Source organism: Taudactylus pleione, unplaced genomic scaffold, assembly GCF_031769625.1.
Source record: "Taudactylus pleione unplaced genomic scaffold, aTauple2 ptg000609l, whole genome shotgun sequence".
In the NCBI taxonomy this organism is placed as follows: domain Eukaryota; kingdom Metazoa; phylum Chordata; class Amphibia; order Anura; family Myobatrachidae; genus Taudactylus; species Taudactylus pleione.
Window position 1 is genome coordinate 15,617,949 of NW_028285011.1, and position 17,011 is coordinate 15,634,959.

The 17,011-nt window shown below is 44.2% G+C and overlaps 1 protein-coding gene across 4 annotated transcripts in view; it reads right to left on the bottom strand.

Annotated features, from left to right (window-relative positions):
* The window catches only part of DMD (dystrophin), a 2,214,077-nt gene that overhangs the window by 346,509 nt on the left and 1,850,557 nt on the right, over positions 1-17,011 (bottom strand). For all 4 annotated transcript variants that reach the window (XM_088454197.1, XM_088454193.1, XM_088454194.1 and 1 more), the window contains one exon: positions 4,122-4,182. In XM_088454197.1, the coding sequence (XP_088310323.1) occupies positions 4,122-4,182 (61 nt within the window). The remainder of the gene's footprint in view (positions 1-4,121; positions 4,183-17,011) is intronic.

The window sequence follows — 17,011 nt, forward strand, 5'->3', positions numbered from 1 at the left end:
TTCAATTTGAGGCAAAAAGTCAGTTTCCGTGTGTTTTTGGCGGAAACTTTTCACTTATGACGTCATTTCGACTGTTTTACTTTTACCCCGTATTCAGTTTGAAAGACTTTCCGCCTAGGTGGAAAGTCAATGCAAAGTAATAGGCGAAAAAGTTTCGCCTATGAATGGGAGGCAGAAAAAAGTGCAGAATTGGGTTTTGGGGTACAACGTTGTGGGAACCCACGTGCAGCCTTCAGACAGTCTCCCAGAGGTAATCTGTGTAAAAAAAAATTAAAAAATACTTAAGGACACCCCAAAAAATGACTTTGAAAAAGAGGGTGAACAAAAAAAATGTTGGGGTACAAACTTAAAAACTAGCGAACTTGACTCTGGGGGGGTCCCCAAGTATTCCCCAGGTGTTTTTTTGATTGCTTGTGCATGCGGCAGGTGGATTTTTCATGATTTTTCAATTTCATTTTAGCAACTTTTAAATATGCTGGCCCCCATTTTCAAGTATCTCAAATTTGCTGGGATAAGTTATTTTCTGGAAAAAGCTCCTAAATACTATTCTGCACCACGTATAGAAAAACGCTATTTAACAGCTATTGAGCCCGTTTAAAATCATCAAACACCTTCAGCAAGCCAAATCGGGGGGTACCATAGCTAACCCCCATGTCAGAGCATCTTTTGGGGGGTGTCAGGCTGATTTCCCCAAAAATTACAATACTTTCCGCCTGTTTCAATTTCGCCGGGTCCCGTTTTCACGTACTTCCATGTTGAATACGGGGTAAAGCAGGAACGGCCGCGATACTTTTCTGCCTGCAGAACAGGTGAAGTAGTCGGAAAGTCTGGGCCGCAAAACAGTATCGCGGCACGGCTCATATTGAATATGGCTCTATGTGTATCATGCCCCCACGAAAGAAGAGTCCTTAATTTCAAGTTGTTTAACCTCAAGTTGGTCCAGTGACTTAAATAGGAACAAGCAATACTGCCTATATATATATATATATATATATATATATTTCCCTCTTTTTGGTTCTTGCACAATGCAGCTGACAAGATGAAATGCTTTTTATAATTTTATATGTATATTAGTTTTATTTATTCTTACGAATATTAAATATTGTGAATCACTGTAACATATGCATTATGATCATTGAATTTGTGCATTCGATATAAGGAATTAAGTATTACATATAGCGCTGCTATCTTATTTTGTATGGTTTTTTGATATTTACTGGAGTTGACTACTCCAGCCACTTAGTAGCTGCTTTAGAACAACAACCCATACCAGCGCCTGAATTTATCCTATTTGGTTAATTTTCTATGTTGGGTAGGAGCCTAAATAGCTCACACAATAATTTATTTATAGCAGCTCACTAATGGTTCAAAAAGGACATGCTATTTCCAATATACAGTATATAGTGTTCAGTGGTGTATCTATAATGGGTGCAGTGTGTCCAGCGGGGCCCCGGACCACACACCCTGCACCTATATTATTTTAAACTTACCTTTCAGTGGTCCTGCGGTGGGTGTCAGCAGTGCTCAGAACACCGGAAAATGGCCGCCGCGGCCATTTTCCGGTGTTCTGCGCATGCGCAGTAGACTCCGGGCACACTCTAGTGCCCGGAGTCTACTAATGCTCCGGTGGCTGGCCAGCCGCGTCGGTCGGCTGCCAGCCACCGGGAAGAGAGGAGGGGGCCCCACACGGGGAGTGCACACGGGCCCCCTTCTCTCTTAATACGCCCCTGACAGCGTTTATATAGCAAATACACAGCAACATGCAAGAGATGGTTCACTGTGAATGTTTTGGTCATTTAAAGTAAAATAAAGTAGCATATTACTCATGTTGCTTAATGCCTTGTCTTAGCTTGCCTAAAAGTTGCCTGATTTGTCACATATTGGTTCATTTCTACTAGAGATGAGCGGTTCGGATTCTGTGGAATCCGAACCGCTCCGAACATTGGGGATCCGAGTCCACCCGAACCCTGTTCGGGTGTTCACCGCCTGACTCGGATCCCCGTTCGGGGCCGAACGGCGGCCGCCTGATGTCGGATTCTCACTAGAGAATCCGACATCAGGTCTCCTCGCGTGTAGGGCAGAGCGCAGTGATAGCGCTCTGCCCTACACAGACACAGACACACAGCCGCCAGCGGCAGCTGTGTGTTTGTTACAGCAGCCAATGAGAGTCACACAGACTCTCATTGGCTGCTGCACGGAGGGAGCCGGCTGGAGCTCACACATGAGCTCCGTCTTCCGGCTCCCTCCTCAGCGTGTGACAGAGCGGACGGCGCGGGAGCGGGGATACAGGTAAGTTTTATTTTTTTTATTTTTTTACTTGTCAAAGGTCCGGGGGCGCTACTGGGGGGGGGGGTCTGCACTACTGGGGGGGTCTGCTACTGGGGGGGGGGCTATACTACTGGGGGGGCCATACTACAGAGGGGCCTGCTACTGGGGGGGCTATACTACTGGGGGGGGGGTCTGCACTACTGGGGGGGGGTCTGCTACTGGGGGAGGCAATACTACTGGGGGGGCCATACTACAGAGGGGCCTGCTACTGGGGGGGGCTATACTACTGGGGGGGGGTCTGCTACTGGGGGGGCCATACTACTGGGGGGGCCTACTACAGGGGGGGCCATACTACAGGGGGGGGCCCATACTACAGGGGGGGCTACTACTGGAGCAGCCTACTACTGGGGGGGCCTGCTACTGGGGCAGCCTACTACTGGGGGAGCCATACTACTGGGGGGGCATACTACTGGGTGGCATGCTAATGGGGGGCATACTACTGGGGGGGCCTGCTAATGGGGGACATACTACTGGGGGGGCCTGCTAATGGGGGGCATACTACTGGGGAGCATTCAACTGGGGGCACTGCATAGTGGACCGTACTACTAAGGGGACTGCATAGGGGGCACCACTGCTGGGGGACATTGTGTAAGGGACACCGCTACTGTGGGCATTGTGTAAAAGGGTCACTACTGTGGGCATTGTGTAAAAGGGGCACTACTGTGTGTCGTAACATAAATAAGAGACACTACTTTATGGTGTAATGTGAATCAGGCCCTATGTGCGGTGTAATGCTAATAAGATTGTGCACTGTGACTCCTAGGGCCGTAGCCCACTTTGTAAACAAGTACTGTGACTCTGCTGGCCGTACCCCACTGGGTGGGTGCACTACTTTTCATTTCTGCCACTGCTGTGTGGCAATGTGTCATAGATGTGCTTTATACTGTGGTGTCTGTGTCGTTGTGCCGCTGCTTTGTCGCTTAGTAACCAGTCAGCTCACTGCAACCTTTGGCCAATAATGTTGAAAACAATATTATAAGCTGTGATATGGTCTAAATTGACTGGAAATTAATGTTATTGAGGTTAATAATACTCTAGGAAGAAAAAAAAGACCAATTTATGTGATTTTAGCTTTTTTTGTCAATTTTTGTAAAAAAATCCAAATCCAAATCCAAATCCAAATCCAAAGCCAGTCACCGCAGTTTGGCAAATCCAAATCCAAATCCAAAGCCGGACGACGAATTAGAACCAAATCCAAATCCAAATCCGGCAAAAATGGTCCGGCGCACATCCCTAATTTCTACATGCGTTATCTGGTAATTCATATTTTATATTGATGCCTATGGAATCGCTGTGGCATAGTCCTAATCAGTTTTAGAGCTAGAAACATGAAGACCAATGACAGCCCGAGCTGTTTTATCATCACATTTTAAATAACATGACCTCTTTAGAGGAGCACTAGCAATTAGTCTACATAATTTTGTAACAGAAAAAGAAAATCTTTAGACCAGCACTCTGAGGCCAGAGCTGCGTTAACTGTGATGACCGCACTTAATGAAGACATGTGCCCAAGGGAGAAGAGGGTTACTAACTCATTTTATATAGGTCACCAAGCAAATATCACATGATTTAGAACACGGACTAGGAAGCTATACTAATGCAGTTTACTCTCAGTGTTCAGCTTCTTACATGCTATTACAGTTTAGCTTATGTCACATCACTACAAACCAAAATACCCATGAGGACATAATTAGAAGGACAGACCATGATCTTAAAGAAACACCATCTCGAAATCTGTACAAATGCAAGTATTACACCACATTCATGTATCACACAGTGAAGATGGCACTTACTTTATGTAGTATGGCACTTTATTTGGTGAGATTGCCCTCTCCCAGGGACCCTGGACAGAAGCTGAAAAGGATAGATGTAAACTTCAGGTCAAGATGAAAGCACAAATGTGGAAAGCATAATTTATCTATGCAACAGAACACTGTAGCAGACTCAGATGGGTCAATGTGCCCAATAGTGCAATATCCTCTATGATGCAGTACAGTGATTAATCATATTCTCCCCATACCACCAAAGTTACCTGATGGATTAAAGTCTGAACAGGAGCAATCTCCCTCACTGCTGCTCGCTCTTTTCCATTTGTTGTTTCATGATTTACAGTATTTTCCAATTTCCCATCCCCTGCTTTGTAGGCATTGAGTTACTCACTTGGATCTTGTTCCCCATGAACAATGTATATTTACTAAACAACACAACATTACATAGGCCTATGAATGCTGAAATGTACTTGTGAATATTTAGATCAAAATCATGCTTACCAATAAGTATGGTTTGTTAACTAGACACACCATACATATTGTATTCATATGCTGAAACTGGGCATAGGATGATTTGAACTTTATGAAAGGGGGTACGTAAACCACAAGCCATATCACAACATTTATAGCAGTGTGAACTGGGAATTGGACAGCAATGAGACTTAGGGGTCTATTTACTAAGCAGTGTTGATAAGAAAACTGTCATCTCACAGGCTGTGTTTGAAAAATGACAGTTGGGAGCTGATTGGCTGGCACCTTATCACTTTCTTATCACTTTTCACTCTGTCTCCTAACACTGCTTAGTAAATAGACCCCTAACTTTTTTCCCCAAGATACGAGCTGATCATGTGACACTCACATCCACTCCTGAGACAACCTCTTTGATCCCAGTGCTTTCTACATTCCTATCACTTATCTTTTATACTGCCCTTCTGCTGTAAAACTAATTGTGAGCTGTAGATTGCAGCATATCCATTCTAAAACCTTATTCCCTGAGTACTATAATAACATTTAACTATCAGTACGGCTATTGCTGTATGTATATATTTTTAAATTTATTGAAATAATGTGGTAACATCTCCATGCTGCAGAAAAGCTGGTAAGTTTACATTTTGTTTTTCAATGAGAAGGTAGCAAGCCACATAATAATAGTACTCTAATCAGGGCCGTAGTGAGCTCAGCCGTGCCAGGGTAATAGGGTGCGTGGCCTAATGTAAGTGCGTGTGCTGAACTGAGGAGACACAGGCTGCTGCCACTGAAAGGTAAGGGGGAAGTTGGGGGCGGCGAACAAGGGCCCCTCCATCGGGCCCAGGCAATTAGTACATTCTCCTCCTCTTTTCGGCGCCCCTGGTTAATAATGAGTTTGTAATAACAATTAAAGAAAACTGTGTGCATTTACTTAGAAATGGTGAAAAGATCAATTATGAGAACTGAGGCTATGCAGAAAAATGACATTGCACTAATAAAGCTTTCTAGATGAAGAGATCATATAGAAAGCACATTTATTGGTTTTCGGCATTTGCACAAATGTAACACATTTTGCAGTTTTTTATATAAGGGTGGAGATTTTAGTGTTTCTGTGAAAGCAAAGGTTTATTAAGCTCCTATAACAGGCATAAAGCATTAACCATGAAGCATCACAGTTATGTTAATGAATGCTAGCAATGTATTCTTATTTGCAAATGTTGATAGAGTGTCGTGTACAAAGCTTATTATAATTAATCATATGGATTTATTTACATTAAAATATATTTGGTGCTGATCCAGAATTTGTGGACAGACACAGTGGCAAGTATTCAAATGATCCTCATCCAGAGGAGGCTGTGCCTCCCTTTCTCTGGAAATTATGGACCAACTTAATAAATAAAATATCACAAAAGTACAAACCAATCAAATAGGTGCTGTAATATCAATTATGAGCAGATATACTGTACGTTCCTTAAGAAATGTAAGTCTGGATAATCCTGATTCTTTCAAACAGATTGTTCTCTAAACCCCAAGAATTTTTCATGTACACAGATACGTCATATACAATCTTTAACCTCCATTAGCTATTCTCACCACATATGTCAGGGTAAATGAAAACACACTAAAGAGTGTAATTCCACTTTAATATGAAAAATATAAAACAAACATGGAAAATCAAAATTAAAATACAGATTGATGGACTCCTACCAGATGGTGTGTCCATATAGCTATGTAGACAACGCTGTCATAAACGGAAATAGGAGCAGGTGTTCCCAGAGTCTATTCTCCATCCCTTGTAAATGTTAGGTAGCTTCCATTAATGCTCTTCCTTGTTGGCGGGGACCGTTTTGTGGGCGTCAATGGGTAGTGACTCAAACGCAGGCTTGTTACGACCAGTTTTGGGGCGTGTCTCTGCTTGCGCCTATGATCCCATATACAGTAAAAATCTCAGTTTTTATGGCCATTCTGCCCAACCATAGGGTTGCTCAGAAGTCCGATAATCAACCGATCTGCTACTGATGCTGCGTCTTTTGCAAAGCCGCTGGTGGGCGTCTCAATACAAATCCTGGTGGCTGCGACATTTGTGTATTTTCGCACAGGCACTGCATACAAAACTCGCTGTTGTGGCGACTTTAGTGTACATCTCTGAATCAGGCCTTTAGTTTTATCATACAAGGTTCATATAACCTGCCCCTAATAAGTCTGGTCACACTCAGGTTCCACTCCTTGAGTTACAGCACTTTTCCCCAAAATAGTTTTATCCGTGGACAGGACTAAAACATTTTTAGATATTTCATTTGTCACACAGAATGTGGGCACCTTCTGGTGTATACAACCTATCTGATTTATTATACTCTAAGTCAGTGGTTCCCAAACTGTGTGTCTAGGCACCCTGGGGTGCATCGGGACACTTGCAGGGGTGCCACAGGTTGGTGGTCTAGCACAAAATCAAATTATTTATGGTCAATGTAATTTAAATATGTGGACAAACAGAAGCGCAAACCTGTCCACAACCACATACTCTAACTGAACCTAAAGATGACAGGTAAGCACAATTTACTTTACTACATTTTTTCTGAATTTCTCAATAACAAACATTTGGCTTAGAGGTGCCGTGAAAACAATGCTGATACTCTAGGGCAGCGTGATTCAAAAAAGTTTGGGAACCACTGCTCTAATACCCCTTTCAGACATCTCGAGATTCCCGGGAATTTGGCCTGCCTCAGCCAAATTCCCGGGTAGCAGTGTCTGTCTGAAAGGTACCTACCCGGGAACACATTCTCGGGTAGCCGCCCCTGCAATCGACCAGGGTTTTTCCCGGGACTTAAGTCCCGGGAAATTACCCTGCTTCTGTGTGAATGGTGCTACCCGGGAATTTACTACTCCCGGGCAGCACCAAGCAGCTTTTACATTTAGTTGACAGCGCAGAGCATCCTATAGGACGGTCAGCGCTGCTGCTTTGAGCTGACAGCACAGAGCGTCCTATAGGATGCTCAGTGCTGCTGCTTTGAGCTGACAGTGCAGAGCGTCCTATAGGACGCTCAGCACTGCTGCTTTGAGGTGGCAGCGCAGAGCATCCTATAGGACGCTCAGCGCTGCTGCTCACCACCCCCAGCACCGGCCGGCTGTGCCACAGCGGGCTGCCTGCACTCCCGCTGGACCACCAGGGATTTAAAATAAATAAAAAAAAAATTATAATAATAAAAAAAAAATCTGCATTATGATTGGCCGGCTTCCGGCTGCTGAATGATGACATCATCATCAGCAGCCAGAGTGGGGATAGGCTAGGAGGAGCAGACGGTAGAGAAGAGGCAGGTAAGCAGAAAAAACCCTGCTCTATTCTGAAAGTGGTCTACCTGGGAATTTCCCGGGTAGACACTGTAGTGTGAAAGGGGGGTCTCGACCAAATACCTGGGAATTTGCAAAGGAGAAATTCCAGGGTCTGAGCAGGAAATTTCCCGGGTTGTATATCTGAAAGGGGTATAAGTAAAAAAAAGTAGGAGTACTGTTTAGTCATTTAAAACATCGTCCTAATCACATTCCCCAAATCCTTTTATGTTAGCTCTCCATCTAGAAAAGGTATTCTGCCTGCAGCCTGAGGTCACATGATAGGAGCTTCTCCACTGTTGCATGTCTGTCCAGAATCTACAGAAGGACAACCTCAGTTTATGTAACTGGCACAGTGAATCTAAACAGTTTGTTTCAACTGGAAGAACAAACATCAGGAGAGTATCTACAGTATAATGGGTACAGGGTTTGCGATGCACATGGGCCAGGGGGGACCCGCACCGCACATCCTGCACCCATATTGTTTAAAACTTACCTCTCCGGGTTCCTGCGCCAGGTGTCAGCGCTGTACAAAGAGCTGGAAAAATGGTCGCTGCGGCCATTTTTCCTGCGTCTTGCGCATGTGCAGTAGACTCCGGGCACACTCTAGTGCCCAGAGTCTACTAATGCTCCGGTTGCCGGAAAGAGAGGAGGGGGCCCCGGACGGAGAATGGACACGGGCCCCCTCCTCACAAAAGATGCCCCATACTAACATTTTACATATGTCTGGGTATAGCCTGTTACCATGTTTATGAATTAATTCAGAATGTTACATACAATAATAAATTCATAATTAACATAAGGCCTGATTTAGAGAAGTATGCTATTTCCGACACTGCTGCGATTTTGTACGTAGAGTATATGCGAAAATATGCTAATGTCACAGACGCCATTGCAAATCCAAGCAACTTCTTCTGCCTCATAGGCAGATCCTTCAATAATCGGCTTCCTGAGTAACCCTGTGGTCCCGCAGAATGGCAGTTTCAACTGGGATGCCGGAGCCATGTTTTGTGCGTAAGGCATCGCAGATGCAGCAGCGACATGCCCTAAAATATGGTTGCAGCACAACTGCACTTATGGTGGCCCACACTGTTACCTCCCCCAAATTGCCCTTCACTCTGCAAGTAATGAGTTGCTGCTTGCGACTACAGTAATGGACTTTGATGCATGCACAGTGCAACTGGCACTCATGTGCAGAGAGCTGATTATCACTCAAGAGCAAACACATCCCCATAGCATGTTTCCCTGATTTCTATACAAATGGCTTTATTTACGAAGCACCACTGCTTCCTGGCAGGTTACAGGTGAAAATTTAAAACAGCATCCGCAGTCAGTGTAAAGCCTGACATGCTTTACACTGACTGCAGGTGACGCTTTAAATATTCACCTGCAACCCGCTGGGAAGCAAAAGCTTACAAAAGCTGCTGCTTCTTAAATAAGGCACCAACGTTTTGGCTTTGAGAAGAGGTATGGAGAAGTGGTATGGAGAAGAGGTATGGAGAAGTGGTATGGAGAAGTGGTAAGGAGAAGTGGTATGGAGAAATGGTATGGAGAAGAGGTATGGAGAAGTGGTATGGAGAAGATGTATGGAGAAGAGGTATGGAGAAGTGGTATGGAGAAGAGGTATGGAGCAGTGGTATGAAGAAGAGGTATTGGGAAGTGGTATGGAGAAGAGGTATGGAGAAGTGCTATGGAGAAGTGGTATGGAAAAGAGTTATGGAGAAGTGGTATGGAGAAGAGGTATGGAGAAGTGGTATGGAGAAGAGGTATGAAGAAGAGGTATGGAGAAGTGGTATGGAGAAGAGGTATGGAGAAGTGGTATGGAGAAGAGGTATGGAGAAGTGGTATGGAGAAGTGGTATGGAGAAGAGGTATGGAGAAGTGGTATGGAGAAGAGGTATGGAGAAGTGGTATGGAGAAGTGGTATGGAGAAGAGGTATGGAGAAGTGGTATGGAGAAGAGGTATGAAGAAGTGGTATGGAGAAGTGGTATGGTGGTATGGAGAAGTGGTATGGAGAAATGGTATGGAGAAATGGTATGGAGAAATGGTATGGAGAAGACGTATGGAGAAGTGGTATGGAGAAGAGGTATGGAGAAGTGGTATGGAGAAGTGGTATGGAGAAATGGTATGGAGAAGAGGTATGGAGAAGTGGTATGGAGAAGTGGTATGGAGAAGTGGTATGGAGAAGAGGTATGGAGAACTTTATGGAGAAGTGGTATGGAAAAGAGTTATGGAGAAGTGGTATGGAGAAGAGGTATGGAGAAGTGGTATGGAGAAATGGTATGGAGAAGTGGTATGGAGAAGTGGTATGGATAAGTGGTATGGAGAAGAGGTATGGATAAGTGGTATGGAGAAGAGGTATGGAGAAGTGGTATGGAGAAGTGGTATGGAGAAGAGGTATGGAGAAGTGGTATGGAGAAGTGGTATGGAGAAGAGGTATGGAGAAGTGGTATGGAGAAGAGGTATGGAGAAGTGGTATGGAGAAGTGGTATGGAGAAGTGGTATGGAGAAGAGGTATGGATAAGTGGTATGGAGAAGAGGTATGGAGAAGTGGTATGGAGAAGAGGTATGGAGAAGTGGTATGGAGAAGAGGTATGGAGAAGTGGTATGGAGAAGTGGTATGGAGAAGTGGTATGGAGAAATGGTATGGAGAAGAGGTATGGAGAAGTGGTATGGAGAAGAGGTATGGAGCAGTGGTATGGAGAAGAGGTATGGAGCAGTGGTATGGAGAAGAGGTATGGAGAAGAGGCATGGAGAAGTGGTATGGAGAAGTGGTATGGAAAAGAGTTATGGAGAAGTGGTATGGAGAAGAGGTATGGAAAAGTGGTATGGAGGAGAGGTATGGAGAAGAGGTATGGAGAAGTGGTATGGAGAAGAGGTATGGAGAAGTGGTATGGAGAAGAGGTATGGAGAAGTGGTATGGAGAAGTGGTATGAAGAAGAGGTATGGAAAAGAGGTATGGAAAAGAGGTATGGAGAAGGAGATTGCAAATCCCTACACTGAGCTAAGTAATACAGAATGTTTTAAATATCAGTGATTCAAGGACAAGTAACGGGGATTGTGAGCGATATGCATTTTACCAACGAGCTTGATGGAAGGGGGGGGGGGCAGGGCATTGCGTGTTCTTAAAGGTTTCGTAATCATTTTGTTTTCCATTCTTTGTTTTTCCATTAATACGTTATATGCAGTATTTCAATTATTTTACAAAGCCTTTACAATTTTCTACAAATTGTATATGTTACTTTTGAAAAGCAGTGAATAGGTAATTTAGGACTTATATAAATGTATGATATTAAAGCATAAAAGCACCTTGTTTATACTTAATCCTATAAAATAGAATTGTAAAGTGTGGATCTTAGGAAACCACAAAAGTGTATAGACTTCCAGAACAGTAATTGACATATATTTTCAATATATTATTGCTTGTATATGTATCACGTAACCAGGATGGGTGCAAGGTTTCTAGGCACCCTAGGCAAAGCTTCACCCTACTGCCCCTGCTCCCCTTAACAGCCTTTTCACACACATATATACACAAGCACTTTTAAATATTATTTAAATAATATAACATTTATGAAGCAAAAAAATGCATATATGCATGGTTTTTGCTTATTCACGCACACACAGTGAAATTTACACCCCGGACTTGGGCTTTCAGTTCAACTTTTGAAGAAAAGTGAAAAAGGTAGTAAAAAAAAATAAAATGTAAAAAAAATATATATTTTTTTAATCTACTGTATATGTAATTTAAAACCATACATTATACAAATAACTTAAGCTACCCCTACTATCTCTATTCCTGCATACATATCATGCTTGCCGACATCCTAACTGCCCCCTCCGGGAGGGAGCAGCCAGGTCGGCTTAGCAGGGGGCGGGCCCCGCATAGAGGACTGCAGGCGGGCACATTACATGCCAATTAGGGGTGGAGCCAGGGGCATGGCCACACGATTGCAACGTTTTGGCCTGCCCCTGCTGCACAATGCCGAGCTTTCCGACATTGTGAAGCAGGCTCGGGGTCATTTTGACGTAATTCAGTGCGAATCGCGTCATTAGCCCCCTGCTGCTAGTATTTGTGGCTGCATTTCGGGCCGGGAGGCTTGCCTACTTTTCTGGGGGGCAGGGAGCGGCACCCGATTTTCGGGAAACTCGCGGCCAAATCAGGAGAGTAGACATGTATTATACATATATAATTTTAAATAAGAGTATAATAAAGGTTTTGCAATTTCTATCACCAAAATTTTTTTCAGACCTAAATAATAATAATAATAATAATAATAATAATAATAATAAAAAAAAAGTCACTAGGACAGTTGAGCAATGCTCAGTATACCAGGCAACTGCTGAAACTTGTGTGCATGCATACTACCCCAGATTCAACAAATTCAATGAAAAGAACTTTTGAAAATCATATTTATAAAAAAAGGGGTCAGCAGTACACTGCTAGAAATGATCACAAATCCTGTGCCACCCAGAGAGCACTACGGCAGTCATGGTTAAAATGTAGAAATGGAAATGACGGCATGAGGCGATAGCTCAGGTGACCAATGTTTCAATGTTTTTACATTTTTGTGAAGGTGCTCACAAAACAAATAAGTGAAAACTTAAATACCTAAGAGCAGGGCATGTTGTCAGGTGCCAGTGTTCTCTTCCATATATATACACACACACATATATATATACACACACACATATATACACACACACATATATTATATACACACACACATATATACACAGTTACACACACACATATATTATATACACACACTCATATATACACACTTTTTATTATATTTAATCCATGAGTTCTGTCTGCACTGGCAGCTCCGTGTATACATTTTCAGCAGCTCTTGTCCCTGTAGGAGGGAGCGGAGCTTCACTGACTCACTGGCTGGAAGCGCAAGGATAGGGACGCTTGCTGCTGCCTAGCTGTCTGACTTCCTGGTGCTGCACAGCAGTTTCAGTGACACTCTGTTAGTGTCTTATAAGAACAGTCGGACCTAGTGAAGTTAGGGGGCGGGGCCAATGCGGCATACAGCGTCTGTGACCAGTATTCAGTACATCCTTAATGTTAGTGTTATGCAGCCTCAGTGGTGCCCCCACTGGTCCCAGCACCCTACACAGCTGCCTAAAGCTGCCCAATGGTAGTGCCGGCCCTGCACATAGCAGACTTCTATTACACAAAAGTGGATTCCTGTAATGCACTTTATAGTTCCAATTTATACAAATGTACAGATTATTTGAAACATTCAAAGAGTATGTCAACGTAAAAAAATATTTGTAATTTATTAGTTAAGAATAAAAAACAAAACTAATCAGAAGAGGTATTTTTAAAGCATTTAATTAATAAGGAGTAGGTTGGTATAAATGTATACAGATTAAGTGTTAACTTGAATATATCTACAATTCTACATACACTAGTGTATATCTAGTATATAAATAATCACACTTTATGGTGTACTTGAAAAACATTTATTATCACACGCGAGTTGAAAAATCCTGGTCTAGAACTTGATGTGCAGAACACTGTGTGAATCTACAGGGACAGTACCAGGGTGAAATCAGGTATGCCAACAATGTCGTTTGGATTTAATGGAGACATTGATTTATTACTTCCAGCCCAGAGATGGCCTATATTACGGATAAAAGAGAAATTTGTCATCTGTTGGACTGTCACTGTCTTGAAGATGTGATAATAAAGTTCAGTTGTTTCTATCCAAAGATGGTGATTGACTGTTTGTCTGGGATGTGAATAAACAGAGTGGACAGTCGATGTAAAGAGCAAACTTGTGATTTATCAGGAGGTTGATTAATCTAGACATCACAGCCCTGAGGTTACACATTGGGTTTTCAAACAAGACCCTATAAAGTGTTCTGTCCCAGAGACTGCAACTACCCTAACATACCAACATCTTAGATATTTTTCAGACACATTTAGCTCATATACAAGATTGTGTTTTATGTGTTAGAAATTTATGTAACTTTTTTAATACATGCTGATTAGTACTATACTTGTTATGTGTGTGGACAATTGTTCCATATATTTACGAGGGTTGTTCAATAAATAAGGTAACAAGTCCTCTCATTGCGTAAATGTATTCAACTTGTACATATATGTATAATTAATAGTATGGCCTTGGTACAGATTATTTTTCCACACAGTCCCCATACTTGTCTAAGCATTTGTTCTAACAGTACACCAAGGCATCTATTCCAGCATAGAAGAAATCAATGTCAAGTGCCTGAAGCCAGGACATGACAGCTTGCTGAACTTCATCATTGGTTGCGAATTGCCTAACACCCAGGTGCTGCTTCAATGGTCCAAGCAGATGGAAATCTCTCGGTGCAAGGTCAGGGCTGTAGGGAGGATGGTCCAGTCAGGGGCTGGCTGGCAACTTTTAGCCTGGGGGGCAAATGCATGCAGGCGGCCCTGGCAGAGGAGTATCGTGTAGCCAGGGTGCCCGAAGAACGTGCGCGCTACAGCGCCCCCCCCACCCCCCCTCAAGTGTTCCGGGGAGGAGGTGGGTCCATATGGGATTACTGTAAAGTAAAAATAAAGATTAGGGGCAGCCCCCTCATGGTGCCCATATGCAGTGCCCCCCTGTGCCCTAGAAGAGGACCCCCTTATGCAGGCCTCCAGTAGTGCCCCCAGTAGTGATCCCCCCTATGCAGTGCCCCTTATACAGTGCCCCCAGTAGTGGTCCCCCCTGTGCAGTGCCCCTTGTGCCCCCAGTAGTAAGCCCCTTATATAGTGCCCCCAGTAGTGGTACCCCCTATGCAGTGCCCCTTATATAGTGCCCCCAGTAGCAGTCCACCCCCCATGCAGTGCCCCCAATAGTGGTAACCCTTATGCAATGCCCCTTAAATAGTGGCCCCAGTTGTAGTCTCCACCCTATGCAGTACCCCCAGTATTGCCCTTTTTATAGAGCCCCCAGCAGTGGTCCCTCGATGCAGTGCCCCCAGTGTTAGTCCCCTCCCCCTTATGTAGTGCCCCTAGTAGTAGTCCCCTCCCCCCCTATGCAGTGCCCCTAGTAGTTGTCCCCTCCCTTTGTAGTGCCCCTAGTAGTAGTAGTCCCCTCCCTTGTAGTGCCCCAAGTAGTAGTAATCCCCCCCTTGCAGTGCCTCCAGTAGTGGTTCCCCCTTGTAGTGCCCCCAGTAGTAGTAGTCCTCCCCTTGTAGTGCCCCCAGTAGTAGTAGTCCCCCACTTGTATTGCCCCTAGTAGTAGTGGTCCCCCCCTTGCAGTGCCTCAAGTAGTGGTTCCCCCTTGTAGTGCCCCCAGTAGAAGTCCCCCCCTTGTATTGCCCCCAGTAGTAGTAGTCCCCCCCTTGCAGTGCCTCCAGTAGTGGTTCCCCCCTTGTAGTACCCCCAGTAGTAGTAGTCCTCCCTTGTAGTACCCCCAGTAGTAGTAGTCCCCCCCTTGTATTGCCCCCAGTAGTAGTAGTCCCCCCTTGCAGTGCCTCCAGTAGTGGTTCCCTCCTTGTAGTGCCCCCAGTAGTAGTAGTCCCGGGGGGCACATGGCACCCTGCCCCCCGGCCCAGCCCGCCACAGGGTCCAGTACCTCCCAATGATATCGCCGTAACAATCCACGAGTGTGGTTGACTGTGTGTGGCTTGGCATAATAATATTGTGCAGCAATATGATGCTTGTTCACAGCAGCCCAGGTCGTTTTCAATGTATTGCCCTCTGCAACTGGCTCAATTTGTCTCAATAGTAGACAGCATTCACGGTATCTCCCTTGGTGAGGAAATCAACAAGAAGCACGCCCTTGTGGTTCCAAAACACGGTTGTCATAACCTTCTGTGCTGATAGAGTTGTTTTGAATTTCTTTGAAGGTGAGGACAGTGCGTGTTTTCATGTCATAGGTGTCACATGATGCCCCCACGTTTCATTGACTGTAACAATACTCTGGAGGAACTACACTCCCTCCTCATGGTACCGTGTCAAATGCACAAGAGACAATCCCATCCTTTTGGTTTTGAACTTCTATGAGTTGCTTTGGTACCCAGCGTGAACACTTTTCCTGTACCCCAGTTACTTATGAACACTGTTATGCACAGTACCTACTGAGATGTTCAGTTCGTCAGCAATATCACTAACTCAAATGCATCTGTCCTCCAGAATCAGACCTTCAATGCAGCACAAATTGTCATCTGTGGTGGACGTGCTTGGGCGGCCGCATCACTGCTCATCTTGAATGTCTGTCCTGCCATGATCAAAAGCAGTGCACCAAACCGAAACCTTTTTCCGTGACATAACGTTATCACCTTACACCAAGCCAAGTTGGCGATGGATTTCAACTACTGATGTGCCCTTTAGATTAAGAAATCTGATCACACTACACATCTCAATGTTTGACCATGTTTCCTCCAGCCCCGCCATCTTACAACTGATGTTGGGATAGTATGACTAATATGAGGTGCAGTCTAATGGCCGTGAAGGGATGCTGTGGTCTACCTGCTCTGGCCTGGCGGGAAATTAGAATGATGATTATTATTATTATTATTATTGAACCACCCTCATAAACACTTTTCTGGGATACCTACAATTAGGTGTACCTTTTCATTCTTAACATACTGCAGTACAGTTTTATTTGCAGTTTTGAAAAATGCCACCGACATTTCAAATGCACTTTGTACTTATTTGTAACAAAGACTAACACTAGAGAGTAGTGTTTTCGATGGAGCTTAAAAACAAATGTATCTACATTTCTATACAGTACTGTATATATATGTATATATATATATATATATATATATATATATTAGAGGTGAGCGGGTTCGGATTTCTGAAATCCGAACCCCCCCGAGCCCCCCTGATCCGAGGCCGATCCGAGTCAGGCTTGACTTTTCCCGCCTGACTCGGATCTGAAATCGAGGCAAAACGTCATCATCCCACCTTCCGGGTCTCGCGGGTTTTGGATTCTATATAAGGTACCTGCGTCGGCGCCATTTTCTCATTCGGCTGTGGACAGTGAAGAGGGAGGGTGGGAGTTAGGGCTGGCTGGGCTGTGTAGTGTAGTGTAGTGTAGTGCAGTGTAGTGTTGTGCTGTACTGCTGTTGTCTAAAGGGGCTGTGTCCACTCCTCCAAAGTCCATAGGGGCTGGCTGTGTTGTGCT